Source organism: Malurus melanocephalus, unplaced genomic scaffold (genome assembly GCF_030028575.1).
Source record: "Malurus melanocephalus ecotype Western Australia unplaced genomic scaffold, MMel_1.1 scaffold_113, whole genome shotgun sequence".
Lineage (NCBI taxonomy): Eukaryota > Metazoa > Chordata > Aves > Passeriformes > Maluridae > Malurus > Malurus melanocephalus.
In genome coordinates, this window is record NW_026623345.1 from 2,152,099 (window position 1) to 2,178,540 (window position 26,442).

The 26,442-nt window shown below is 38.1% G+C and overlaps 1 protein-coding gene across 12 annotated transcripts in view; it reads left to right on the plus strand.

Annotated features, from left to right (window-relative positions):
* Nucleotides 1–26,442, plus strand: part of UBAP2 (ubiquitin associated protein 2) — a 70,132-nt gene that overhangs the window by 40,986 nt on the left and 2,704 nt on the right. For 4 of the 12 annotated variants that reach the window (XM_057369651.1, XM_057369653.1, XM_057369652.1 and 1 more), the window contains exons 7-19: nucleotides 1,394–1,448; nucleotides 2,626–2,729; nucleotides 7,521–7,580; nucleotides 8,762–8,814; nucleotides 13,384–13,451; nucleotides 14,513–14,702; nucleotides 15,376–15,589; nucleotides 17,025–17,299; nucleotides 18,299–18,477; nucleotides 19,566–19,773; nucleotides 20,961–21,000; nucleotides 23,476–23,659; nucleotides 25,763–25,829. In XM_057369651.1, coding sequence (XP_057225634.1) covers nucleotides 1,394–1,448; nucleotides 2,626–2,729; nucleotides 7,521–7,580; nucleotides 8,762–8,814; nucleotides 13,384–13,451; nucleotides 14,513–14,702; nucleotides 15,376–15,589; nucleotides 17,025–17,299; nucleotides 18,299–18,477; nucleotides 19,566–19,773; nucleotides 20,961–21,000; nucleotides 23,476–23,659; nucleotides 25,763–25,829 — 1,697 coding nt within the window. The remainder of the gene's footprint in view (nucleotides 1–1,393; nucleotides 1,449–2,625; nucleotides 2,730–7,520; nucleotides 7,581–8,761; nucleotides 8,815–13,383; nucleotides 13,452–14,512; nucleotides 14,703–15,375; nucleotides 15,590–17,024; nucleotides 17,300–18,298; nucleotides 18,478–19,565; nucleotides 19,774–20,960; nucleotides 21,001–23,475; nucleotides 23,660–25,762; nucleotides 25,830–26,442) is intronic. The other 8 variants (XM_057369659.1, XM_057369660.1, XM_057369663.1 and 5 more) reach the window with 4 other exon arrangements.

Consider the following 26,442-nt stretch of genomic DNA (forward strand, 5'->3'; position numbering starts at 1 on the left):
TAATGTAGAGATAACAAAGCTGGTCAGTGTCAGACAATCTGTTCTGTGTTCTTGACCCCACAAAATGCTGTGTGTTGCTGGATGGGAATCTTTCCTCTACTTCGGTGCTTCTAAGAAGTCTTGAAAAAGGGTCCAGAAATGTCTTTTAACACATGAACAGTGTGTTAAGGGGTAAGGGGAAGAATAAGYGGTGAAAGCCAGAAACAGAAAGTCATTAAAGTAGAACCTTCATAAACTGGTGTTTCCATGTCCTGGAGCTACTGCTTTTGCTCAGTTTAGGTGGTCTCCTGAAAGTAAGAGGTAATTTTGATCCAACTTTGAATGGCCTGTCATAGGTAATTCTGATCTGTGACACCAATGTGTTGGTGACTTAGGATGATAATTTGCTGTGGTAAACTTGCAGTTGCTTGAAGACTTATAATTACCACATAATTTTGTCATTACAATAAACACTGTTTAGTTCTCTGAATGCAGCTCTTGACCTCCTTCTGTTCTTGTAATACAAAATTATGTTCTTACCCTTCCTCAAAAAAACCTGAACAAACTGGAAAAGCCTTATATAAATCCCCTAAAAAGGTGGGGAATGAAATCTATATGCCACATATGAATAGTTGGTAACACCTGTTGTAGACATTTGCTTTGTGTATTTTTGAATAACACAAAAATTTCTATACCTTGTTGACAATATGCAGTGTGCAAAAATAAAGTCATTCATAGTATCAAGAAGTTCATAAACTGAGGCTGGTAATCAAAATTTGAGAAAACAAATACTKGTTTTTGTTGAAACAGAAAAATATTCTATTGGATGATAACAAGGAAGTTGAATAATTTGAATCGGGTAATTTGCACAGTCAGTAACAGTGATTAAGAGGGAAGCAGAAGGAATGTGTGGTTGGAGGTTGGCAAAAGCACCAGGAGGGTCGACAGGTGGTCTGAGTCAGAGTAGGAAACAAATGGAGTATTTCAACTTTCTCCTCAGAGATAAGGAGCGACAGAATTGCTTGAGAAATCAGGATACTCAGGGAGGCTGGGATTACAGAGCATCTGGGGCAAGAATGAGAGAGTAGAGACAAAATTTTGAAAAATGTCTGGTGATTTGGCAGTGGCAGTCTTTGGGAATAATCTTTRGGTAAGTTCTTTTAATGTGTCTCTCTACCTCACAAGACACAGATGAGACAACATGTAATTGCAGGGTCTGCTGAAGTGCATGGTCTTAGATGAGCTATGGCTTGTGTGTGTTAGGGAAGCATATTCTGTGTGGGAATTAGGGAATTAAATTATTTTTAACTTCAATTATGGTAGTTTTGTTGTTCAACCATAGCATTCTTTAATGTGACGGACTAGTGAYTGGGGCTCCTCTGCTGTTGCTGTTAAATGGTGTTTTCTCTCCTAGGGTTTGGACGTGGCAGAGGGAGAGGAACGGGGAGGTTTTCAGCCCAAGGCATGGGGTAAGAAATATGCAGAGCGCAGATTTTGGCAAGGGTCAAACTCATTGGCAATATTGACARTGTTGCCACTGTACGTATGAATATTGCTGTATGTTTGATAAACCAGTATGGATGCAAAACTTGAAAAATCTTTTAAAAGGTGAATGGAACTTTTTTCTCTTTAACCAGTGTTTCTAACTAGGCACACCTGTACAAACCTAATGGATGTCTACTCTTAATATCTCAAACTTGAAAAACCATACCTGCTATCAGTAGCAGCCACATAGTGCCTTGGAGGCTGAAGGTTGTGTTGTGCATATAGTCTTGGGTTGATTTAAAACTAGTTTTGTTTCAGTGTAATTAGAATGTGCAAGTTCTATACAAAACTAAAAAATGGTGATTCTACRCTTTCTTCTGCTTTTGAGGTTACATGCTTTTGCTGTTTGGACTCACATGGACCTTAAAACAGATTCAGAAGAAGCTACTCAGCAGCTTAAAAGCTTGTTCTCAAATTTGTGGGAATAACTTGCTTTATAGAAATGTAGCCTCCACTACTTTCACTTCATGTTTGCCTTTAATGACACTTCATGCAACATCAGTAATGTCAAGTTGAACAGGAGGCTCATTCTACTTCTCTAATATCCTTCTTGTTCATACTTGCAGATAATGAACTGAAAAGAGGTTTTTCTTCAATGACCCWTTTTCACCTTTTAGTTGCATCTATATGTTTTGGCATTGGTATCAGCAGAGCACTTTGAAATAATCTTACTGGTGTTCTGACTCCTGTGCAAATGTGGCGCTCTGAAAGGGCATGATACTGGTTACTTATCAGTGAGTCACCTGCCGAGAAACTTACCAGTTGAGAGGGTCTTATCGTTGTGTGTATGAACTAATGCTTGTAACCCTGGCAGGAGTAGGTGTGCTGTTAGCTGCTCTTTCAGGAATTGATTGGGTTCAGTTTCTCTACAGGAATTTTGTTTACCAGTCTCTACCCTTTTTTTCTCTTCTTCTTTTTCTCCCTTTTTATCTCTCTCTGCTCATAGAAGAGAAAAAAATACTTTATACTAAAAGCTATCAAGATAAATTATGTGGAAATCGAGATGTTAAATCTAATACAACTTCAGCTAAAAATTATGACACTTGTGCTCGTTGAATGACCCATATGTTCTCTTCCATTTCTTAACTTTCAAAACTCTAGGACATTTAATCCTGCAGACTATACGGAGTCTTCTGCCACTGATGGCTTTGGAACAAAGTCAGAGATTTGGGAGACTGGTCAGAATGATGCAGATGATGGAACTGGTAAGATGCTTCAAGAAGTGGAAGGATTGGAATGAAGACCTATAACAAATTGCAGTTAAAATAACTGTTCTGTTAGTGTTCATTTAACTTCTGGAAATTTGTATGCATCTCTTGTRACACAGATATTAGTTGATTTTTAAGTTTGACTGTTGCTGATACTGTGCAGAACCTGCCTATCTCTCTGGTAAGAATGGAGGCATTTTGCAATTCTTTTGTTATGGTGCTAACAACTCCTTCAGAGACAAAGGAATTTGAAGAGTCATTGGAAGAACCTTGTGTGTTAAGAACTGTTTACGTTTCTCTATACTGCTAATAATAATAAAGATCTCACCTGATGTAGTTAAGGATCATAAATCCTCATAGAMTTGATTGGTCCATAGGCTTTAGGCGTGAATATCTAAGAAGAAAAAAGAAAAAGTTTACAGATATGAATTCACAAAGAGACACTGGGATGGCTTTGGAAGTCCCACGTGCACAGTACAGAAATGTAAGGATGTGAGTCTCTGGGATGGAGGAGAGTTCTAAGATCTGCCACTTTTGAAGAGAATTCTGAATTGTTACCCAAAGCATGAGTTTGCACTTGAATGGAATCCAGAAAGTCGTTAACCTGTCTGAAGAGTAAGGCAACTATGTGTTTCTGTATGAAGCTTCCAGTGAGAAGTACACRCTTCCAGCTAAAGGCAAGAGACTGATGTAGTTTGGAAAGAAGCCATTTGGCTGTGGTCTCATGGTGATTCAGAATGAGGAGGGTAGCCTGCTAATCTGTGATGGGAAAAATAGGATACCTTGCTGCTTCATGTGTTCTGCAACGTGAGATGAAGGCAAAGAGAAACCTTGTGTTAGAATGAAGAAAGTCATGTGTGTTTTGGTCCTCACTTGGGAGCCATTGAGTGAGAGTTTCTTTTAACTGCAGCAGTGGGTAACTCTTCTGATGTCTTCATTGCTGAAGCTTACTCAGGTGATTTTTCATCAACTCCTGTRTCAAGTGTGGGAGCTGATGCTGAAGGGCAGACTGTGCTCTGTTGAGCTCTGTTGTGAGCCAGTTGAGATGGAGCTTTCTGAACATCTTACAAGCCACTTTCCACTTAACCAGAGATGACAAAATGCTCAGTGTTTAAAGGGGCTTTTTAAGCAGCTGTCTTCTTGCTCTGAATGTCTTCTGATCCAGCCTTGAGTATATTAACAGTTATTAATGGAATGGGAGCACTCTTGCCAAGAAAGCTATCTTTCTAAGGAATTACATTTAAAATTACTTGGTGTGTGACACAAACAGAAATGCACCTTTTATTTTCACTCASATTTTCAATTAAGGAAATAACTAATGTCTGGAAAATTCCTCTGGGGATTTTACGTTGTTGTTTGTTACCTGTTAGCGAGGGGCAGGTTATGTGATCACAAATGTTGCAGAAGCTGTAAGGTTAACTAGGTAAAGAAAGATCTGGAAGAAATGTACAAGGAGACTGGACCAGAGGTAGAGAATCACTGGTTTGTTGCTACTGATTGCATCTGTAGGGCTATGGCTTAACATATGACTTGCACTTCACTTCCAAAATGAGCTCAAATGTTCTGTGACCCTCCTTGCTAGCTCAGAGTAGCCTCCATGTGCCTCTGCCTCCAGCAGCCTCTGTCCTTGAAGGCATCTCCTCAGTCTTCAGTAATGAAGAATTGTGTTTAGGAATAAGAGTAGCTTGGCATGGGTAAACATGCCTGTAATAGTATGAATGTGTCTGCATGAGGGGTGCGCTGCTGATTAAATAGATTGGTGGAGATTCAGCATTTTGATGTGTAAAATTTCTGTTTGTATGCCAAGCACATTTTTTCTGTGCGTACGCTATGCCCAGCAACCACACTGGACTTCAGTAACACARCCTGAGGTGTGCATCAAAATTTGGGAAGCATTGTATGGAGAAGGTGAGAGAAGGCAGTTGGGAATTTTCCTCGGCTGTGTCAGATTAATGGTTCTTTGGGGTATGAATGAGCGAGTGTCAGTGAGGGAAGTTCCTACAAGATCRCTTGGTTTGTGGAAATTTAAAGTAAACTAGGTAAGTGTGAATGGTTTTTTTGAGTGTTAAGTACCTTTTTGCTGCTAATCTTAATTTACTTTCAAATGGAAAAGGCACTGTAAGTGACAAAACAAAAATGTCTCTCCAAAGAATGCTTTATTTTATGGTGTTGCTTCTTTAAACAGCTCTAGGGCTCTAGGGATGTCTGAAAGAAGTCCCTAGGACAAAAGGAATCACTTCAGAAAGAAYAGGCTTTAAAATTGAATCACTTTTGTCCAAGGAGGAAGCAGTTTTAGCCTTTTGATGAAAAACATCTTGAGGGTTTTTAGAGGAAGCTGAAGCTGGGTTAGTAATATTAAAGCAGAAGAGACTGCTGGGAAGAAACATGGAAGCAGTGGTGGGGGGAAAGCAGGGGCTGGAAGTAGGTTAGATAAAGTTGGGCATGATTTGGCTTGTTATTCCCAAATATTAATTTTCAGTTTTTTCCCCCTAAATTTACAGTGCTGTTTTGTTAGTTACAAATCAGCAAATCCAGTTGGGTTCCCAGTGTGGAGTTGACTGTGGAAGCTGTATATGTGTGGAAAACTATAAAGTTTGCAGTGGGCTTTRTATCTGTCAGGAAGTTGTTCATACAGGAAGGTMAGGAAGGAAATCCCTCCTTCTATTCCTTATTACCCAGTCCCATTTCTTAATTAATCTAAAAGGAAAGTAAAGAATATTAGCTCATGCTAGCTACTTGGAAAGCTAGTGTTGTTCATCTGCAATTATGTTAAAGAGGAGATAAATGGCCAACTGCCTAGAGAAATAAAACAAATGTGCTGATGAAAATTTTTCTGAAGACATAATATAGATATAAACACTCTGTAACATTTTGAGTTATTTACTAAGTATTTCTTACTTTAGCCAGTGCTGGGGAAATTATGAATATTTTCATTAAAAATAAATACAGTATTTGTTTCCAAAATGTAGTTTATGTCATATGTGTTCTGAAAGTGCTCTAGAACCTTATGSCCTGAATTGTTGCAGATGCTAGAAGACTCACAATAACTTAAATAATGTTTCTAGGTGCACCATTGGTTCWGTGAAGGTAAAATTTGGTGTTGTCAGCTGAAGTACAGACTGTGAAGGGCAATCTTYAATAGTTTATAATGTTTAATTGTATTCCAAGTAGTGTGGCATCAGTTTTCCTGCATCCTAATTGATGAAAGGCAAAGAGAACGGACGGGTGGGAAGAAACAAAAACAACCTGTCTTCATCCAAAAGGGAATAAACTTGAGCAGTATGATTTCTCTCCTACCTTTTTTGTAATGTACAGTGCAGTGGGAGACCCTGAACACAAATCACAGCAGTTCTTATACATAAATTATATTGGAGGTGCTCATTTCTCAAAGTGGGTTGCAAAAATGGCCTTGGGTTCTAGTGATTTACTCATGTCTCTACTTCGAGAGAGCTTTGAATTTCATGGAAAAGCTTCCTTTGTTATCTTAGTTATGAGTAGCCTTAAACTACTCTGAAGCTGAGGAATGACAGTGAAAAATAAATCCTGGAGTAACTTTCAAGAGGAACAGTTATGTTCCTTGGAAGCTACAAGGAAGTTGATGTTTGAGTTTTTGTGGGGTTTTTGGTTTTTGTTGGGTTTTTTTTTTTTAATACTTGCTYTAAAAGTCAAAAAGCAACATTATAGGGAATCTTCGTAAAATGCAACTTCTAGAATCCAGAAGGAAAGAGTTAGTACATAAATTTGGCATAGACCAGATTAAATTTATTTTGGAACTAATATCAATGATTATTCAAGAGAGGAGAATTGGATGAAAATAGCTGAAGACTTATCARAAGGTATGTTTTTATTAGCTTGATAACTTTCTAAATCTGAACTGTTAAAAGACAAACAGAAGAGAGTCACAAATAACTATCTAAATTGCAGCTGGTATGACAAGGATCCATGAAAACAGAGCATAATTTGATGGAAAACAGAGAACTTTTGAATTGTGGTGCTTTGCAAAGCTTGGGGGAAACRTTGGGTAGAGGATACATGAGTTGCAGTAATGCCAAGGGGATTTTGGCCTGGAAAGGAATTGATGCACCTATGGCAAGACCTGACTTAAAAACCCCATCAGCAGGAGGAAGACATTGAAAAACTAAATTCAGTGTAGAGAAGACTTAKAGAAGTAACTGAGACTGGAAGGATTGAGTTAAAAAGGAAGAATATTAGTAAACTTGGCAGCTTGGRTAAGCTAATAAAAGGGTGAAGGATTGTTCACAGTATCTAAAAAGAGTAAACWCTCAGAACTAGCTTTATAATTATTGTCAGAAAAGCGTCACAAGTATTATTCCAAACAGCTTTGGTCTCTCAAAGGTGATAGAAAATGCTGAAGCGTTTGGCTTGATGTGGCTGAGCTCTTTCTGTGTTTATTTTGTCAGACTCCTAGTTCTGTTGTTAGAGTTCTGGTGTCAGTGCAAGATTTTCCTTCTAGAGACGGGCCTTGGCACTGACTTGTGGGAATTAAATACAAGCAGGGCAAATACTTCGATTTCTTCTTCAAAGAAGAAATACTGGGGGAAGGGATTCTGTGCTGGTCAGGGGAAGGGAAAGAAAATCGGTTGTTTTTCTAAAAATTGGTTCTTGTTGGGCTTTTCCTCCTTTTTGAAATTTCTGTAGAAACATGTGGATTACTCTAGATGTTCGAGGCATTGTAGTAGTTTCRCTACTGTGAAAACATCCAGGTTAGGGTACATTTGCTAAAATGTGAGCACAAGATGTTTCAGGCAACTCTTTATTGCTCCACAGAGCCAACACAAGGCAGATGTTACCTTGCTCAGGACCTGTCAAATAATTTTGGATTCCAAGGTATAACCCTCCTCTCTTCACCCCGCTGTATGTAGCCTTCATAGTCAGCCTGTTTGCCTGACTGGACTGGTGCCGCTCGACCCTCCTCTGCCGAAACTCGATATGGTGTCTCAGGGTACGAGAGGAAGTACCAATGTAGTGCTGGCATTAGAACCAGGTGGCTTTGATGCTGTCTTTGTGGGGCTTGTTTCTGGATTAATGCGTCTCAGACTTGGTTAAGTGAAAGGAGATGATTGAAGCATTAGTCCTTTTGCTTTYATACTTGATCCAAGGGTGCTGGTGGCCCTAACTTTGGTGTTCTCTTTGCTCGTGATTGCACAGTTTACACAAAGGCTCTGGTTGTTGTYGGGATAACCTTCCCTGTAGTTCTACTGGTGGTCGAGGCCTTTCTTCCCTTTATTGCTGTTGCATGTCTGTACCTGCTGTTTCCTGTGGAAGGCATCAGGCTTTTACATTTGTAGGATTGTTTTGSATGCTGTGCACTATGCTCCAGTGTTTGCCAAATCAACTCTGCCACGAGTTAGGGGAAGTGTTTTTAGCTATAGTGGAAATTTAAAGACTGTTCTGCTACCATTATAAGCATTATTTATGTTCTAATATAAATTGCTCTCTCAGGGGAAGGAATTGAATTTGTTTCTACTTTGAGGAGAGAGTTAACAGGCTGGAAAATAGTCTCCACAGGCATAGCTTGGGTCTTGAAATTGAATGTGTTGAAAGTAGAATTGTGGATATAGGAGCAGGTGCTGTGGTTGTGTTTTGTTCTGTATGAATTTGTGCATGAAACTAGGGGATCCTGTGGGAGGGTTGAGTACCCTCTCACCATCGTTGGGCACACAGGAGGAAGTTCTTCCAGTATTTGGGATTAATYACTCTCACATTAATAAAGATGTGCTTTCATGCAAATTAATTCCGTTATCATAATGGCTAAGAAATTCCTGAAATCAGAAATTAAAGGCATGGGGGGCAGAAGAGTAGTGGTGTTTCCCTTCCAGAATTTTAATCCTCCAAATCAGTTTCCTGGAGCTTCCAACCGTATTTCCAAATATGTTTCCAACCTCCATCTCCTTKCTTTGTATTCCACTAATAATGAAAACAGGATTGCTTGTAAAGCGGAAGGATAGAAACACAATGTTGTGCCTTTAACTTGTACTTGTTTTCTTTCTTTCCCCCAATTATAACAGGAGCATGGAAAAACTCAATAGAAGAATGGACAGCAGAAGACTGGAATGAAGATGTAAGTGCACTTTGTTGGATATACCAGTTGATTATTTCCTCTTTTCAGAGTTCATGTTGTTTTCAAAAACTAGATGTTTGAACTGAAACCCATTATTTCAACTTTATTTTCAAAAAAGTGATTTTCTCAGATTTTCTCAGTGATTGTCTCAGAAATCATCCCTTTTGCCCCCTCTTGCAGGGTGTCATGTCAGTGTTATTCTTGGAAATGTGTGAATGTTTCATATAACTGATATGAAAACACTTCTCTTACCTAATGAAAGGAATGTATCTTCTGAGATTATTGAAAGAAACTAAAATTCCTAGGTTTTCTTTATCAGTTAATGCCATTGGAAGCTGACATAGTTTTTTAACATGTCCTCAGTTTCTTTAATATGTGCAGGAGGTGGACTAAGGGCTAAGAATGGTGTAATTTATGTTCTCACTCCTGTTTGATGCTGGTACAATACAGCATTTGTAGTATGGCARGAGTGGGGAGCAATACTGACTAAGGATGGAATTTTTAAAAATTRGTTACTAGAGCTGAATTATTTGCTAATGGATTATGAAATCTCTAGACCATTTTTAATTTTGAGTTATTTTGGATACTGGAAAAATCCCTGTAACCTAGAAGAAAGTTATTTGTCTGGTAATATTCAAAAAGAATGAACGGAACGCCAAGATGCAGATACATTAGCCCAAAACATGCACATTTAAAAAAAAAAAAAAGATATTACATCTTTAGTTCTAAAAATAATTGCATTCTATCACAAAACTCAGTAGTGTATGGAAATCTGCCTTGCAAATTTTGGTCAATAAATCTGTTACAGARGGACCCTTATTGAATGTGGGCTTTTCTAGGAGGCCTATTACTCTCCCCTGGTCCTGSGCCAGATGCCATCTAGTGCCTGTATCAATGATTTGGTAGTAAAACTAAAATAATTGCTTAATAAAATACTTGTAAAATCCAAAAAGTATTGGAATAGCACTTGAAAGTAAGCCAGTTATGCGGAGAAATTTGGAGCTCTGCAGGATTTGACCTGTTCTGATGAGAAATGTTTCAATATAGCCAAGTGTCCATTTGTTTTATAGGGATAAAGACACACCTTCAGAACAAAGGTCTGCTGTCTGGAAAGCAGCAACTGAAAAGTTTTCAGGATTGTTGTGGATGATGAAAAAACAGCAGCTCAGCATGCTTGCATMAAAAATCTCCTGTTATAGTCTTTTTGCCTTTTGGCACTCTTCCCCATCTCTTAATCAATCTTGAGTTATACTTYTGTATGTGGATGTTCCTAAACTTGATTCTTAAATACCAGATCCAATTTCTTATGGCTTTTACAGATGATAAAATGAGTATAATAGTTGAAAATGACTGATCAAAGGGGTCCTTGAGGGGGAGATTCTAGTTTGGGAAATTTKAAAGGATTAATTTAGGAGCATGTAATGGATTCTAGTTTTAGTTTAGCGGAGGCATAATATGAACTGTGTCTGGAATATGGATCCACACATWTAAGTTTATAGCAAACAGTTCTAGTGGCATGACTATTGATAAAAAGAACCAAGGAAGCTGATATATTTGCTGTCTGCAGGGAAAGAGCAGGTGTTTTTCTGGAGAATATTTCTGTTTAAATGTAATGTTCTCCAGTCAGGTGCAAGTTATAGACAGGTGAGTGAAATTTAACATTGTTYGACCAAAGAAGAATTAGGTCTTTGTGACCTAATAGTCCTGTCTGGTCCTTATCTTTCATACTGAGTACTGAGCAAGTATAATAGGTTGTCAGTGTGCTATTAAATAGAATGGAAACTGCTTGCAGTAAAAATAGGAGGTTGYATTTTGTTAAAGGGATATTCAGGGAACACACAATGAAGGACTAGACAAATATTGAGGTGCTCTAGGTGTCTCTGGATTTTGGTCTGAAAATTGTGATCATGCTCTCCTGGCTAAAGAAAGTAAAGTTTAACAACAGAAACTGACCAATGGGAAGAAGTAGAATAAATACAAATTTCCAGAAAGTGGGCAATGGCAAACATTTTTTGTACAGTGCTGGTAGTAGTARTTTTTATTTGAAACCACAGCAACATTTCTGAAAAAAAGAAGAGGAAGTGTGTTTTGGTGTAAGAGGTTTCTTTACCAGGAAGCAGCATGAGAACTAGTTTTAATTTCTTTAACTTAAGTACTTCATACCAAAACAGTAATAAGCTTTTTTAATTTCTGATTTGTTGATGTTGAGTTTTTGTGAGGATGCTGGAGTATGTTTTCCTCTTCTTACTGTTCCTGTACTGTTAGGAGGTGGTAACTAGTTGTCAAGTATGTTGTCTGTTTGGTGATTGGAGAATGGTTTTGTCATAGGAACAGGAGCTGGAAAGCACGGGCATTTCACTGCAGATGGAGGACATACTCCTGTGAGGCCAACACCGGCAAATGGTTCACAACCATTCGTTCAGTTCTGGGAAAATGCCAGAGCCTCAATGAAAGAATTGTGAGTGTAGTGTGCAGCAAGCRTAACGGCTTGGTTAGGAGCTGAACATACTACTTCTAAGAAATACTAAATACTTCTGTATTATAGAACTTCTCAGCTGCTGTAGCAGAAAATATGTGTTTACATGAATGCTGTAATCTCTGCAGAGGCCTGAATTAAGTGCTTGATTGGACCTTGTAGCAGTGAGTTTGCCACAGGGTGTAGTGTAAATGTCAGTGTAGCTGAGCTGGTTAGCTGGAGACTTTTGTTTGCATGCTGGTTCACCTGTAGAGAACTATTACTGTCACAYATCAAGCATGCTTTTGCATTGTTACAAACATCCTCAGTCTCCTTGATTTGCTTAATTTTTGGGATTCATCAGTCTTTTGCCCATGGCTAGTCTTACTGAACTATGTGAGTGTAAGAAACTGTTACCATTACAAATAATTTAATATTTAACCAAGGGATTGCAGACCTTAGAGTGCTGCTTGTGCCATTAGCTGACCTCCTTGTGCTATGTGTTGCAGGCATATCATAATACCCCAGAAAGTACAGTACACATTGCTCTAAAATAAAACACACAGTGATGAAAGGGCTGAACAATAGAGGAACAGCCTTTTTAACTGAAATGTACTTAAGCGGAATGTTCTTTGTTTTGGTCAGTACATAGAGTTGTGAGCTGTCAGCATTAATCTCAGGACAGGTGATCCAGAAATGAGGCATTACAGTGCATTGTGTTGTCAGCAAGGGAAGGGCAAGGAGGAACTGTGATAGTACTGATTTCTTCWTGGCCTCATGTGCTGCTTGTAAGAGTCCTGGGAGACTACGTGAAACATCAGTACTTTGCCTCTGAGTGGTGATTTGGGCTCAGTCAGCCYTTCTGTGCCCTTCTTACTGTTAGTGTTTCATAGGAGAATCCCTATCAGATGTCCATGTTCAGGGATAGACGAGCTTTCAGTTGAGTTGCCTGTGAGATGGCAGATGAAATCAGCTCATGTCCATGATGTACTTTAAACTGGTCTGCTAGCAATGTTATGCAATTAAAAATGCATCAGTTCCTAGAAGAGCTGTATCAAATGGCATGTTCTAAAGGTGTTCTTTGTAATTGTTTGAATAAGTCAGTTATTCTTTGGTCAAAGACTAGGCTYCATCAAAGGAATTAAGGGTTGTTTTGTGAAAATTAAATTTAAAATATGAACATTGTATGTGCATATCTCGGTCTTGCTAAACCTAACCTRCACTAGCTTAAGACCTAATCTAATTTGTGAATACTCCTGTCAATAGAAACAAATTAGCCCTAGGAAGTTGTAGCTGTTCAAGTACTACTTTTTAAACAAGCAAAACTATTTTAAAAATCCAACCACACAGAAAAAAAAATCCCCCTCTTTTCCCCCGATGTCCCAACCAGCTCCACTTCCCCAGGTGTGTTTGCAAGGTGCTCTGTATGGTAACAGCATGGTGAAAACAGTGCGTTTTTTCAGTGAGTGTCAGCAATTATGTTGCCCTCATTTTGTTGCTGTTTTCCAACTAATGCGGTCAGAGCGCTCAGTTGGAGATGGTATTGCCACTCGTAGCAGATCTGACAAGAAGGAACCATGAATGCTGATTCACTGTACTTACCTGCCTCTGCTAGTGGTGGGAACTGAAATGTCAGATACAATGTTACTTGAAGTGAGTGGGAGCAGCGCTGTGTCTTAACCTTGTGCGACAAGATTTATCAGAGTTTGTCTGTGGTGTCGTAAATTGTCTGCACACTGATGATAGAATGGCTGCCACATTAATTACTTTCTACAGGTGTATTTCAGTTAAACTGTCTCTCAAACTGATGTAGTTACTTTGGTATACTGTTGTTTACTGGTGGGTGTTTTCAGTAGATCAAATTTCCTAACCCAACGCCTCTAATAAAATTGGTACTTGATTCTGTAGAGAAGACTTTAGAGTAGTTTGACTGTGTGTTTTTGTCTTTTTAAGCAGAGCTTCAGAGTAGCTGTTTGTAGTGTTAGTTTGACTTTGCTTTTATCTTGAAAGTGCATGACCAAAATTGAATTTCTGCAGATGTTGCAACAGGGAAGTGTGAGCATGTGTGGGATTAAAATACTTCCCCCTCTTTTCTTCCTCTATCTCTTTTTCAGCTTTCTGAAACAAAAGTCTTCACTGCATCTTCTGTTCCAGCTGAGAATCATGTGACTCCTGGGCAAAGGTAAGCTCTTCCATGTTTTCCCTATCCTTTAAAAACCTGCTCCTTGATTAGGCAATGTTAGCTTGTGTACGTAAAATACRGAATAAAAACTCTGTTAGAGATTGGTCAAACTCATCTCAAAATTGAACAAGTCTTGCTTGCAAATTGTTGCTGTGAATTCCTGAGTTACATATTTTTGACTATGAAAGGGGAGACAAACATAGTAAATATATGAGCATAATATATCTTCTGCATCAGGGCTGCTTACAGGCCCGAAGAAAAGTAGCTGGGAAGAAAATTTTTTTGCTGTAGAAAGGGAAGCTCTCACTTTAGCATTCAGAAAACGGAAAGCTTGCCTTTGTATATACAGAAAGTGTCAGAATGTAGTGTTTTGATGAATGTGTTAAACGAAGGCTTGAATTGGCAAAAAGGTGGATTCCCTGGGAAACATCACAGTTAAAGCCTTGGCTGGTGCTAGAAGGTTACGATCAAGAACCAAAAAATATGTCAGTTTCAGCTTTCCTTTACTTGCCTTTGCCTTCACATGCCTGGCTGCTGATATTGTGGACTCAGCTGCCTCCATTAACCTCATGTTCCTGCAGAGCATGTGAAAGTTTAGTGAGGGCTTTGATAGTTGGATAGCCTGAGATCTGAAAATTAAATAGGCTAATGGTTCCAAATATCCTGAATCTACAGTACTGCAGCAAAACTTTCCATAAAATATGGGTGTAATTTACATGAGGCATGGTGTCAGGTTGTCTGTAGTTTATATTCCTTTCTTTTTAAAAGGCATTATGTTCATATGTTCTTTGTTCTGTTCTTCCAGTGGATGTCCCTCAAATTATGTTAGAAAATGTTCTGGTTCATCCACTCAAATAGGGGTGGGGTTTTTTGTGTTTTTTTCTTGCTGGCAAAAAACTCTCTTCTGTCTCTTTTGTATGATAAACAAAGAAACATTTGAAAAGACTGTTAATCAGTAAAAATTCTGTTCCTGGCAGCTTTAGTATTTTTAGTGCTTTTCTCATTGTCAGTGCAGTTTAATCACTGTGTTCATTCCAGCCAAATTTCACTTTGTCTTATAGCATTGATTTGGTGACACTGCTTCAAAAGCCAGTGACATCTAACCAAGAGACAGAAGGCAACTCATTCGAGGCTACCCAGCAGCAGACCTTTGGCCAAGCCTTAGTATTCACAAATTCTCAGCACAGCACCCAGATGGCATCAGGGACTGGCAGCTCCAGTGCTCTAAACTCTTATTCTCCTCAAAGTCTGGTAAAATTATCTTATGCTTTCTAAATATTATATTTTCCAAATATTGTTAATGAGGAAATATTTCAGGTTAAACAACTTTTCCAGTGCTGGTCATTTCATGATGTGTTTCGGTATTTGTGAAGTTAAGGTTGAAAAAGAAGAATGTAATTCCTTTCTTTCACACACACCCCCCAACAAAAAAAMAAAAAAAGATTACCTTAAAAAGTTTTGCTAAGTAGTTATTCTGTGTTTACATGAACTAGTTGTAGTATTTTTTATTAGRGAGCAGATGTGCTTAATCCTTGCTGGTGTGTGATAAAATAATCTGTTGATAGTTAACAGTTCTAGGACAGAAAACTGATGTGCTATGTCCAAACACATATTTGATTGCTTTTTGTGGGAGCATGCCTAATTCTGAGACAGTTTTGAGGGTGTGAGATGAGGTGTTTATTCTCTGAAAATCAGTCCAACTATTAGTAAATCCGTGGTATTTTAAGATGCATGGGTTCGAGTAAATTAGTATTTTTGAGATTAAAGTGGTGGAAGTTTTTACTGGTCATTTGTTAGTAATCTAGGTTTGAAAAGATTTTACTTGCTGCCAGGTAGCCGCTGTGGACATTGACCCTATGATTATGTTCAATTTCTAGTTAAAAAATTAACTCCACTCTTTCTCTTCTTCTTTGTCTTTTGGTAGTCGGCAGTTCTTTGTTCTGGCTTTGGAGAACTCAGATCCTCTAAGCTGGCAAACTCCACTGGTTCCCAGATCTTGGACCAATTGAAATCACCAGGATTGGGTCAGTTTACCTCTCAACAAACCAATAGCAGCTCTGCTACCACTAGCACAGCTGCTGCGTCATCCTGGGATCTAAAACCACCTATTACTCAGTCCTCAGTCCTCAGTCAGTTTGGTAAGTAGTTTGACACAGCTTCTCCTCTCTTTCTCTCTCTATCAGCCAGTAAGATTTCTTCATGCCAATGACAGTTTAAAATAACTTTAATGGAAGACTTTTTCTAAAAAATGTAATTCTGGTAATACGATTACTTACAGCATTAAAATTGTTCCATTTATTTGCTAGTAATAGACATCACAAGTATACAGTGAACTAAATTTTGTTAAGCTTAAGCCTATCCATAAATGTCATTACATATTTGAGGTTATTGAATCTTCCATATAATGATATCTTTGATTCACTGTGCTTGAATATTTGCAAGGAACTTCATTGGTGACTGTTTTCCAACTAATGCTGGCAAGGAATTATTTTCATTGTACCTATGCTGCTTTTAGCTGAGTTAAAGTTGTGYACTGTGTTTGTTGTTTTTTTCCCAAATTTTTTCTTCTAATCGTTACATTAATTTGGATGAGTACTCTATAATTTCTTCATAATAAACATCACAATTGATAATAAACATCACAATTCAGCTTTCCCTACTGTTTTGTGAATGATTCAGGTTACTTGTTTTCTGTATTTATAATTGTATTAATTTTTCATGTAATTGGGTAAAATTATTAACAGTGAAAATGACAGAAACTTGGTTTCTGTAATGTTGGTCCTAGCAGTATTCTTCCTGTGAAGATGATAGCTCTCATATCTCTTGTGTGTGTGTGTGTTTATATATAGATTAACAGCCATTGGTAGCAAGTACTATCTTTGACATGCAGAAATTCTAAAATGAAGTTTATGTGCATTTTAATGCTGTCTAATGGACTTAGCCAACTGAATAAAAAACCCTTCACACTGGAAATGCTTTATATCTCTGTGGTGGCCAACCAGTTCTTTAGGTCACTTTGTAGCTTTCAGCATCTCAAAAATGTGAAAGGGAAGATTTGGAGAAAAACTTGTCCATGTCCAGCATCTTGTTGACTCTCAGCTATTATGACATGGTAAAAGACCTTCTATTTTTCTAAAGAAATCATCTTCTTTGCAGGGGTAGGGAATCGTAACTCATAATACCTCTATAAATTGCAACTCTTTACCCCTTGGAAGTAAGCACAGTTAATTGCAGTGAAACTTGAAGTTTTTGATTAAAATAATCCATACCAGTTTTTGAGGGCTGTGTGATGATACTATGACTGTAAAGATAGGTTTRTTTTCATATTTTTTAAAAATAAGTAATGCTTAGCCACATCTATTTAAATAAGTAGGAGGTGTATCAACTGTTGTCTTTATTATAGTTAGAGGGATAATGATCAGTGTGCAACTCAAGTGATATCTGAAAAGACTTGCACGTGCTATAGAATCAAAACTCTTAAGCATCACCCAAATTCATCCATAAAGAGTAGAACTGGGACGAACAGAATTCAGTGCTTTAATTTTGATATTTCTTTTTCCCAACWCTGACCAGACTTTAAGTCCCAGCCTGAGCCATCTCCAGTTCTGAGCCAGCTGACCCAGCGACAGCAACAACAAATGCAGATGGTTCCTGTTGCTCCTCCTGGGCTGGAGTCATCCTCCTCCCAAATGAAACTCCGAGAGCCATCACCAGTAGACACGTCTACAGCTGTTAGCAAAATGTTACAGCTCCCCACTATATCTATGGATAACCAGGCAGTGACTGTTCATCAAACCCAGCAGAAACAGATAAAACCACCAAAACGGAGGATAACTCCAGCATCCAAGGTGGGTAACTGAGTGGTGGCTTGTCCTTAGTAAATGTAAAGACCACAAAAACTTGTGTCAGCAGTGGTGTGGCTAGCCGGACCAGGGCAGTGACTGTTCTCCTGTACTGGGCACTGCTGAGGCTGCACTTCAAATCCTCTGTCCAGTTCTTGGTCCCTCAAATGAGAAAGACATTGAGGGGCTGGAGCATGTCCAGAGAAGGGAATGGACCTGGGGAAGGGTTTGGAGCACAAGTCTGAGGAGCAGCTGAGGTGGCTGCTGGGGCTCAGCCTGGAGAAAAGGAGGCTCACGGGGAACTTGATCACTCAYTCTCTAGAAGCAAGGGTGTAGCCAGGTGGAGGTCAGTCTCTTCTCTGAGGTAATAAGTGACAGCACAAGAAGAAACAGTCTTAAGTTGCACTAGAGAAGGTTTAAATTGGATATTAGGAAAAATGTCATCACTGAKGGGGTTGTCAATCATTGGAGCAGGTGCTCAAGTAAGTGGCAGAGTTACTGTCCCTGAAACTGTTTAAAAGATTTGAAGACCCAGGTGGTTAGGGACATGGATTAGGGCTTGGTAGTGCTCAGTTTAATGGTTGGACTTGATCTGAATGTTCTTTTTCAACCTAAATGATTCTATAATTCACTTCAGTATATGTTTAATGTAAATTGCTAGGGAGCAGGAGAGCAAAGACCTTGATATATTTCTTATTTGCAAAGCAGGAAATACTGAAGTTGGATAGTTATTAGGTCCAAAATACAGTGATGATACTTTTTGCAAGCGCCTGCCTGATTGCTCTGTGTGGAAAATGTCTGTTGCTGAGTGATTTTCAAATTGACTTAGTCACAGTATGAATATTGGTGAAGCAGAAAAGGATGTACACAGATTATACTTKGATATTGTAGAATAGTAGTAGAGTAGGTTTACTCCTTCAGCTTCAGTTTAGGGCAGAAGGAGTGGATTAATTTTAGGTTGCAGATGCGTGCAAAGGAATTACGGCTTTTTTTCTTCCTTTTAAGATTCCTGCCTCTGCAGTGGAGATGCCTGGATCAGCTGATGTGACAGGGTTAAATGTTCAGTTTGGTGCTCTTGAGTTTGGATCCGAGCCTACACTCCCAGAATTTGGATCAACTTCAAGCAATGAGAATACCAGCCAGGCAACCAACAATAGCTTGTACTCAAAATCTGTAAAGTATGTGTGAGTTGCCCTCCTGCATTCTCAGGTGTTGGGGTGGGAGGGGCAGGGGGAGGGGTGTCAAGTTTGTGCCAAAAACATCAAGACACGGTTACAATTTAATGGGAAAATAGGATGACTTTTCTATGGATTGTATCTTGAATTTTTTCTCTAATGATAATCAATTTTCAAAAGTTCCATGATTAGGTAGATGCAAAGTTGGAGATGACATGAATATAAATAAGCTTATAATAGGCTATCCTTTATGGAATTTCTTTCCTATGTTTAATTGCCCCCAGTTCCAAAATTTTTGAGGGGTGTGTTCCTCACATCCCTCATTTCTCTCCATCTGACCCAGGAGAGTTGGCCTTTTTACCATATATGTGTGTTAGTAAGTTTTCTCCAGATTACAGATCTGATGCTCCCGCAGCATGAGAAAAGCTAGGCTTTCTGTATGCAGAAGCTCTTAGTGAAATGCTAAAATAGGCCATGATGAGTGTCAGTTACCAGTAAACCATTTTTAATTCCTTACTTATTGAAAAATGGGCATCAGTAAAAAGCTTCCTGAAGATAGTTCAGAAACATTAATAAAAAAGAATTTTCACCTTAACTTTTAATTTGATACATGATACTTACACTATTTGGAAAGTAAAACATTCCTGCTTGTTTTAAAGTATTTTTTAGCTCTTAAAATAGTTCATTCTGTAACATTAGAATTCTACAGCAAAAAGATTTCTACTTTGGCTATTCATCATATCTTTATCAATCTGCATATTTTAAAAAGAAAGATTATGATCTTTAATTTATCCTTGGAAAAGATGAAAATAACATGACGAAAAGTGCTTGTGTATAAATTCTTGTCTTGGTTGGGCTGGAACAAGAAAGGTGAATGGTGCTTAGTGCAGCTGATATTTTGAAGTAGTGTTTACTGGGGACCAAAGCAATATTATAATTTTCTTCTACATTCTTAAATTTTCTAATATCARTACTTTTCTAGTATCAATAGATTTTTCTGAATGTTTAAGGTAGTTTTAGATAACTAAATAGGAGCTGATATTTTCATGATGGCATTTGAAATACTGACCAAAATGGTAAATAATTCTTTCTTCCAGTGATCCTTTGAATACCTCTTTGCCAATATCCAATACAGTACAGGACTCCACCTACACAACCTCTGCCATCAGCTCTTCCAGTCTGACCTGCTCATCCCAGAGCACTAGCCCAATAACAACTTCCTCCTATGAGCAGACTTCTGTGCATAGCAGGATAGCGTACCAAAGCTCCATGGCTCCGTCGGAACCAACCCCTGTTGCAGTTACGGTGAGTCCATTTCAGAAACAGGACCTTGAAAAGGGGTGATATTCTTACTTGTGTTAGGTTTGTATTACCCCCATACATTAATGCTTTAACCAAGACAGGTGGTATTTTTGATTCCCAAGCCCACCCTCTTGTTTTTGCTTTTCCTAATATGTAGTCATTTTTGGTTATACTGTATATGAGATATAAGAGCCTCTGATTTTGTGGGTTTTGGTGTCATAGATTGTCCTTTGACCTTTTGTTTTAAGCAACATTTAAAATTCACCTAGAGTTTCCTTAGCTTTTAAAGCTTAGGTTTAAAAGAAGGAACTGTCTCTGTACGTAAATATTAGTCATGGTATTTTKCCATAATTTGACAATTTTTCTATACTAAGGTATATTATTTATTAAATTTATATGGCACCTAGTGAATGGATCACAAATTTTTTTTTGGCCCTTCAACATTACTTTTCTGTTACGTTTGAACACCAGTAGGAAATACTTTCGTGTGCCATTTTAATTTGTACAGGGAGAGGTCTAATTTAGGACAGAGAATCTCTTGGGAGATTCAAACATACCTGCTCTCTTTGTATATGGAATATAGGTTTTTTTTAAGAGAACTGAGTTTATTAAATGCTTTAGGAACTTGTGAGAGTTTGTAAGTTTATTTACTTCTGGCCTTTGTTATGTGTTGGCTCAGTCACACTTGTCTTCTGCACTAGCTCGTATGTACTGGTGAGGATCAAGCATAGACTATCCACTTCTGTACTCCAGCGTTATCCAAAAAACAACTGGTGCTTCTCAAGTCTTATCTTTCAATGGAAAAAAATTGGCGTCTCTGTGTAACTTGGATAGTTAAAATTGTGAGTTACATTAGATCAAAAGCACAACCATTTCCTATATGTTAATGCAATTCTTTCTTTCATATTGGTGTGAACCTGAAGTTAATGTTATATACAGTACATGGGAAGGTCTGCTGCTGATGGGTGTATTATGGGCAGTGTATGGTATTCTGTATGTTCAGGACACCTTGCACTTGAGACAACTTTATGATGTGTTTTTTTTAAAGGCAGTAAAAATTTAATTTTCTGCCTTATTGTTCAATTTAGTATGAACATAGAATTTTGCATGAAGCATGTTCAATGTGTGATTCAGTCTGCAAATTTAACATACCTCTAAGATGATTTATTAATTTTTTTCTTTGTTTACAGAATGGGCACAGTGGTGTTAGAACACAGGCAACACTTGACAGTAAGTTTTCAAAGCTTGGTTGAGCACAGGACTTTCTAATTGTTCCTTGCTACTTGCTGTGCACACAAGTGTAGCAGTGACATTTGGTTTAAGGTTTTTTATTGTTCTCCATGACTAATTTATGGCTGACCCATTTAACTTTATTAGTGCTTGCATAAAATACTGCTTGCTTCTTGACTACAATTGAAATATGAAGGCAGCTCTATTAAGTCTACAAACCTAAACAGCCTTAGAATTAGAGAAGCTGCTCTGTTGCTGGTTTTCCTTTTGAATTTACCTGCCAAAARTCATTTTGTGTAAAATAGAAGTACAAAATACAARATATGAATATAAAGTTTCTTAGCAGTTCTTCCAGTTCTGTGTTGGGAAGCTGCAAGTAGCATTTAGCTGTAATGAAATGAAGTCGCATTCTTTGAATGCACCTCTAACTAGGTATGGTTCTAACTGTATCCTGTTAGAAGCCTTAGAGAGATACATTCCCTCTGCCGAGTTTCTTGATTACCTTGCAAACAATACCTCAGTACAGACTCAGGTGTTAGTTTTTTCATCTTGGCCTGTTTCTAATGTAGGATGGACTTGTAGCACCCCTGCCCACCTCCACTTGGAGTTAAAATGATTAAACTATTGTATTCACTCCACTGATCTTTTTGGTGCTTTGTGGAAGTTTTCAAGGACAGCAGTGTGAATTCGTATCTTTTTAAATTCCAACACCTGAGTTTTAGGTCTAACCTCTTCTTAAGCATCTCTTCAGGTAGGCCATTAGTGGGACRGTATTTTGTTGGAGCCAAGTCAAATTTAAAGCAGAAGGAGTGTATACACTCCAAGAGTTACCATGTAAAGGACTGATATATACAAAGACAACTTTTCAACATGAAAACTTTCTTACTGTCATGTACATAATTAATAAAAAAATTATTAAATTCACTACAGAACCTTTCCTTTTGCTATAAAAAGCAAAGATCTGAGATTTCCTCATATTTTTGAAATTATTCTATAATGGCTTTACTAGTCTCTTTTTCTAATGCAGTTCTCCTTTGTGAGCATCTCTTTTTTCTTCTTCCATTGAGTCTGTTKTATGCATCCAAATTATTCTGAATTTGTCTTAACTTTCCAAAGTACTAACTTCTTTCCTTCTGTATCTGCTATAATGTTGTTACTTGTTCGTCTCCCATCTTTGCTGTTCTTCTACTTTAATAGCTAGATCTGGAGTTTCCCAAACCCTTAGTTCAGACCATGACAGATGTCACCATCCTATTTGTCTCCTGGTTTTCTTTGTCTTGCACATTGCATTCATACATGTTGTAAGGGATCTTAAGATGGTGAGTCTGTCCCTTGTGTTGAGGACATTAATTTTCCATCAAGATGGGAACTGTGCTCAAAATATATTGAGAGTTTTAAATGTTATTTACTTCTCCTTTATATGAGTTTTCCAGGAGTTACTAGGTGATGTAGTTGCTGCCTTCATAACTATGTTTATCACTTGGATTTCCTTCTCTACCGTACTTATTGCCAAAGCCTCTTGATTCCTGTTTGCATTGTCAATTGCATATTTGGTTTTTGTTTGGTGACCAGTCTAGAAATGTCTTCATATACATTGCAAATTAGGGATGATCTACTGGGTAGTGGTCYCCAATGTAGTGTGGGAACATGGCCCAGCAGAATGCAGTGCTCCATTCTTTTCCGAGTTTTATTAGTGAGTGAGTGTCTCTAATATTTTTGTAGGAGAAGAGATAAGTGAATCAGCTGGGAGTCATGTTGAGTAGTAGAATTGTTAAGCATCCTATTATAGTGTTCCTATAAACAAGTTTTATTTTGTGTAGCCTAAAAAGTATAAGATTAAGCCTAACACTTTGTATTATCTAGTTCAAGTAAAGTGATTGAATATCTGACAATTCCTTAGCCATTAAAAATGCCTAATGTGCTCAATTGTGGCCTTTCATTGTAGCTTTTTTTATTCTACTGCAGTAACTTTGACKGAATATGCCCAACTGATAAGTTATTGTGTACCCTTATACTCGGGGTACATAATACAATCTCCGTCTCGATCCCCAAAGGTGCTATGTAGGTTGGAATGAAGAAACAGAACTGTAGGTTAAACTAGACTTGTACAGTGCCTTGAAAAGGCACAAATGACTTGTGTTTGCTGAATCAAAAGCAAGGGATTTTAGAATTACTTTTGAGCATAAGATAGTAATCCAGATAGTGGCAGGTGAACTGCAKAAGACTGTAGTTTACTACATGTGTAGCAGTGATAATTGTAAATCTCTTATAGATAGAGAGCTTTAATGGGAACAAAGGTAGTTCAGTGATGTTAGAATTTTCCTTCGTAGCCAAATTGCTTGATATGGTTACCAGTTCTTAATAGTCAGATTTTTTTTAGACCACGTGGAAGATGCTGTTGTGTTCCTGCATTTAGGCTGGGATGTCAAGTATGCTGGAATTTTAATTTGAATGCCTCTTTTTAACTTGTTGCAGCTACTTCATCAGTTCCACCACCGAAGACAGAGCCTTCTCCCTCATTACCTTCAGCTGGTTCTCTGCCCACCGTGGTGCCCACCACAGCCTCGCTTCTGCCTTCAGCATCGCAGCACGTGGCAGCATTGCCCAGCTTGCCTCAATCCAGTGATCTGGCCAGCAGCACGCTCTCTCAGCTGAGCAGGTACAAGAGAGTTGTGGAAAACAGATGGGGTCAGTTTTGGGAATTGCACAGGTGTAAGGATGATTCTGTATGGGGCTGTCAGGCACCAGGGGCCCCTTCTCTGATGTGAACCAGAATTAGAAGAGAGATTCAGAAGAGAACAAAATGTTTGCGGTTGCAAAGTATGAGCTCTGGGCTGCCTCCTAATGGCAGAAAAGCTGCTGCTCTCAAGCTTTCATGATGGGTACACAAGTTTGTGTTTCAAGAGATTTGCTTCAATCATGCCAGCTAAATTACGTAAATTGATTACCCCAGTTTATTTTTCCTACTTTGTGCCTATTGTTTGTTCAGTGTCAAGTATTTGAAAGAATTTCTTAACAGTTTTACATCATGGCCAATTAAGAAGTTGTATAGTATCATTTATGTTTGTATTTCTTAAAGTTAAAACCCAGAAATAATTTCATAGGGAAACTGTGTTTTCTTTTTCTAAGGCATTTCCTTAAGATACTTTGAAATACAGATAGATATTCCTCAATGTGCATCTAGCGCAATTCAGCTCATTTTGTACTGTCTGTCTGATTTTCTGAATGACTGTTACTTGAGCTTCTTCCTCAGTCAGGTGACATCCTGAAGCTGTATTGATTTATATTTTTGATACTCACCTTTGTACTATATTTGTTAATATAGGAAACTGATTTGGTGGGAGATGGGTTTGTTTTTTTGTTGTTTCACACCTAGGACATAGTTTCCTTTTAAGACTCCAGAAATTTTTGTTGAATGAAGTAGCAAATATGTCAAAGAAGAATTATTCCATTTGCATTAGAGARGTTTCCCCACATGGGTTTGTTAAAAAGCTGCATGCTTTGATGGAAACTTCTGTTGGGGGAGGTTGATGCTATTGGACAGATACCAAGTTTCAGCTGTTGTTGTGATACCTGAGTTCCAAACGTATCTGTCTTGATTGAGCTGGTGGCTGTGATCTGTGTCTCTACCATAGCTCAGATGGTGAATTAAGGCTTGTTAAAAGAACTGGGAAGAGTGGGTGAGGAGTGGTATAAAACTTAATGTTGTATTGAACTACCTTTTCTTTTGCTGCCGAAAATGGTGGGGATTCCTACAGGTGTAATTCCTGCAGATGGGGGGCAGTCTAAAGTAATCAAAGCTAAAATATGGAACTGCCAAGATTTAGTCTTGGCCCACACCCTAAAGAGGTACCAGAAGTGTTTGCCCTTAAATTAGGTCATGTAATGTAGTCTTCAGCTTTGGTATGAAAACTGCTGTGTTTTCTTGTGGCTATTTCCAGCGAAGGCACTGAACTAATTTTACTGTTGGGATCTCTTCTGCTTCTTGTTTAATAAGGAGGGGCTTTTTTGAACATCAAACTATACATGTGTTTTTATCTTTGTTTTATTTGACTTTGTTCAATTTTCATTTGGCTTATTGCATACTGTTATGTTCTTAACCTCGTATATAACTTATAACTTGTCAGTGTAAATGTTTAAGAGCCAATTTCAGTCACATTTCAGGGACATATTTGAAGATCTCTGGAAGAGTTAGGGGACAGCTCTAATTGGTTGAGTTAACGTTATGAAGCTCAAAATGAGAAAAATACCATAGTGAGTCAACCAAAGCACTGCCTCACTTAAAACCTGTCCCCCATGGCAAGCAGCAGCAGGGAAAGAATGAGAAACAGGTCTTGTGCTGTGTGAACCTTCTTTCGATTTTGTTCTTTATGTGTCAGTCATGCTATGTGATTCCTGAAGCAATTRTAGTTTTCCTAAAGATAAATTGAAAAATATAAATGAATGTGTTTTAGTTATTTCTTGTTAGTAATACTGACTCTGTACTTAGTTTTTTTCATTAAAAGTTAAAAGGGTACTAATTAAAGGAAAAAGTGCCTTTAGAGTTGTTTGTATGCATATGCACATATACATGCCTCAGTGTCTATGTGTGTGTACACACTCAATGTTAGAGGTAATTTTTTCTCTAACTACTCGTGTATGTGCATATGCATGCACACCTAGAATTTTTATTCTTTACTTAATGTGCTACTGCATATCTCTATTTGCTAAAAATAGTTCTAGGGAAAAATAATTTTATTAATTCTTTATAATTTCCTTCCAGCTCCCTTTCCAATCATCAGAGCAGCCTCTCTCCTGCCTCAGTGTTGTCTTCAGCCACATCCCATGTGGTAAGTTTTATTAGTATTTCAGCAGATGCTTGGCATATTGTCAGTTTATCTCATAATTAGGACCCTCTCCTAAAGTTTGGTCCCAGTACCCCAAGAACCAAAACAAGAGCCTTACTGCAGGGAAGGAYTGTCAGCCCTCTAGTGGGAAGAAGTTGATTACCACTTGAGATTTGCACTAGATCAGGAAGACCTATGACAGCTATGTGACAGTCACACAGCTGCGAGGCAAATTGTTATGTCAGCTAGGGGGGATGGCATAAAAAAGAAAACTTGCTTGTGACTAGTTTATTGAAAACAAAATAACCCAAACTTCACAGTGGCCATCTGAAATGTCTCCAAAATGTGGACTGTTGTTAACAGTCTGCACTGGCAAAATGCAGGTGATGGAATGACATATATATGTTTGATTTACTGTARTATAATTTAGTCATGGTATAGCAAGCAATTTGAATTTAGCTCTCATACAATAATTTTCTTTAAATCACAAAAAAATTCCAAGCGTGCAACTTAGTTGCTTGCTTGGTACATGGATAATGTTTATCCTTTGCATGTGCTGCTGTTATAGAAGTTTTTGGTTGTTGCTTTTTGGTTTGTGCGGATTTTTTTTTTTGTG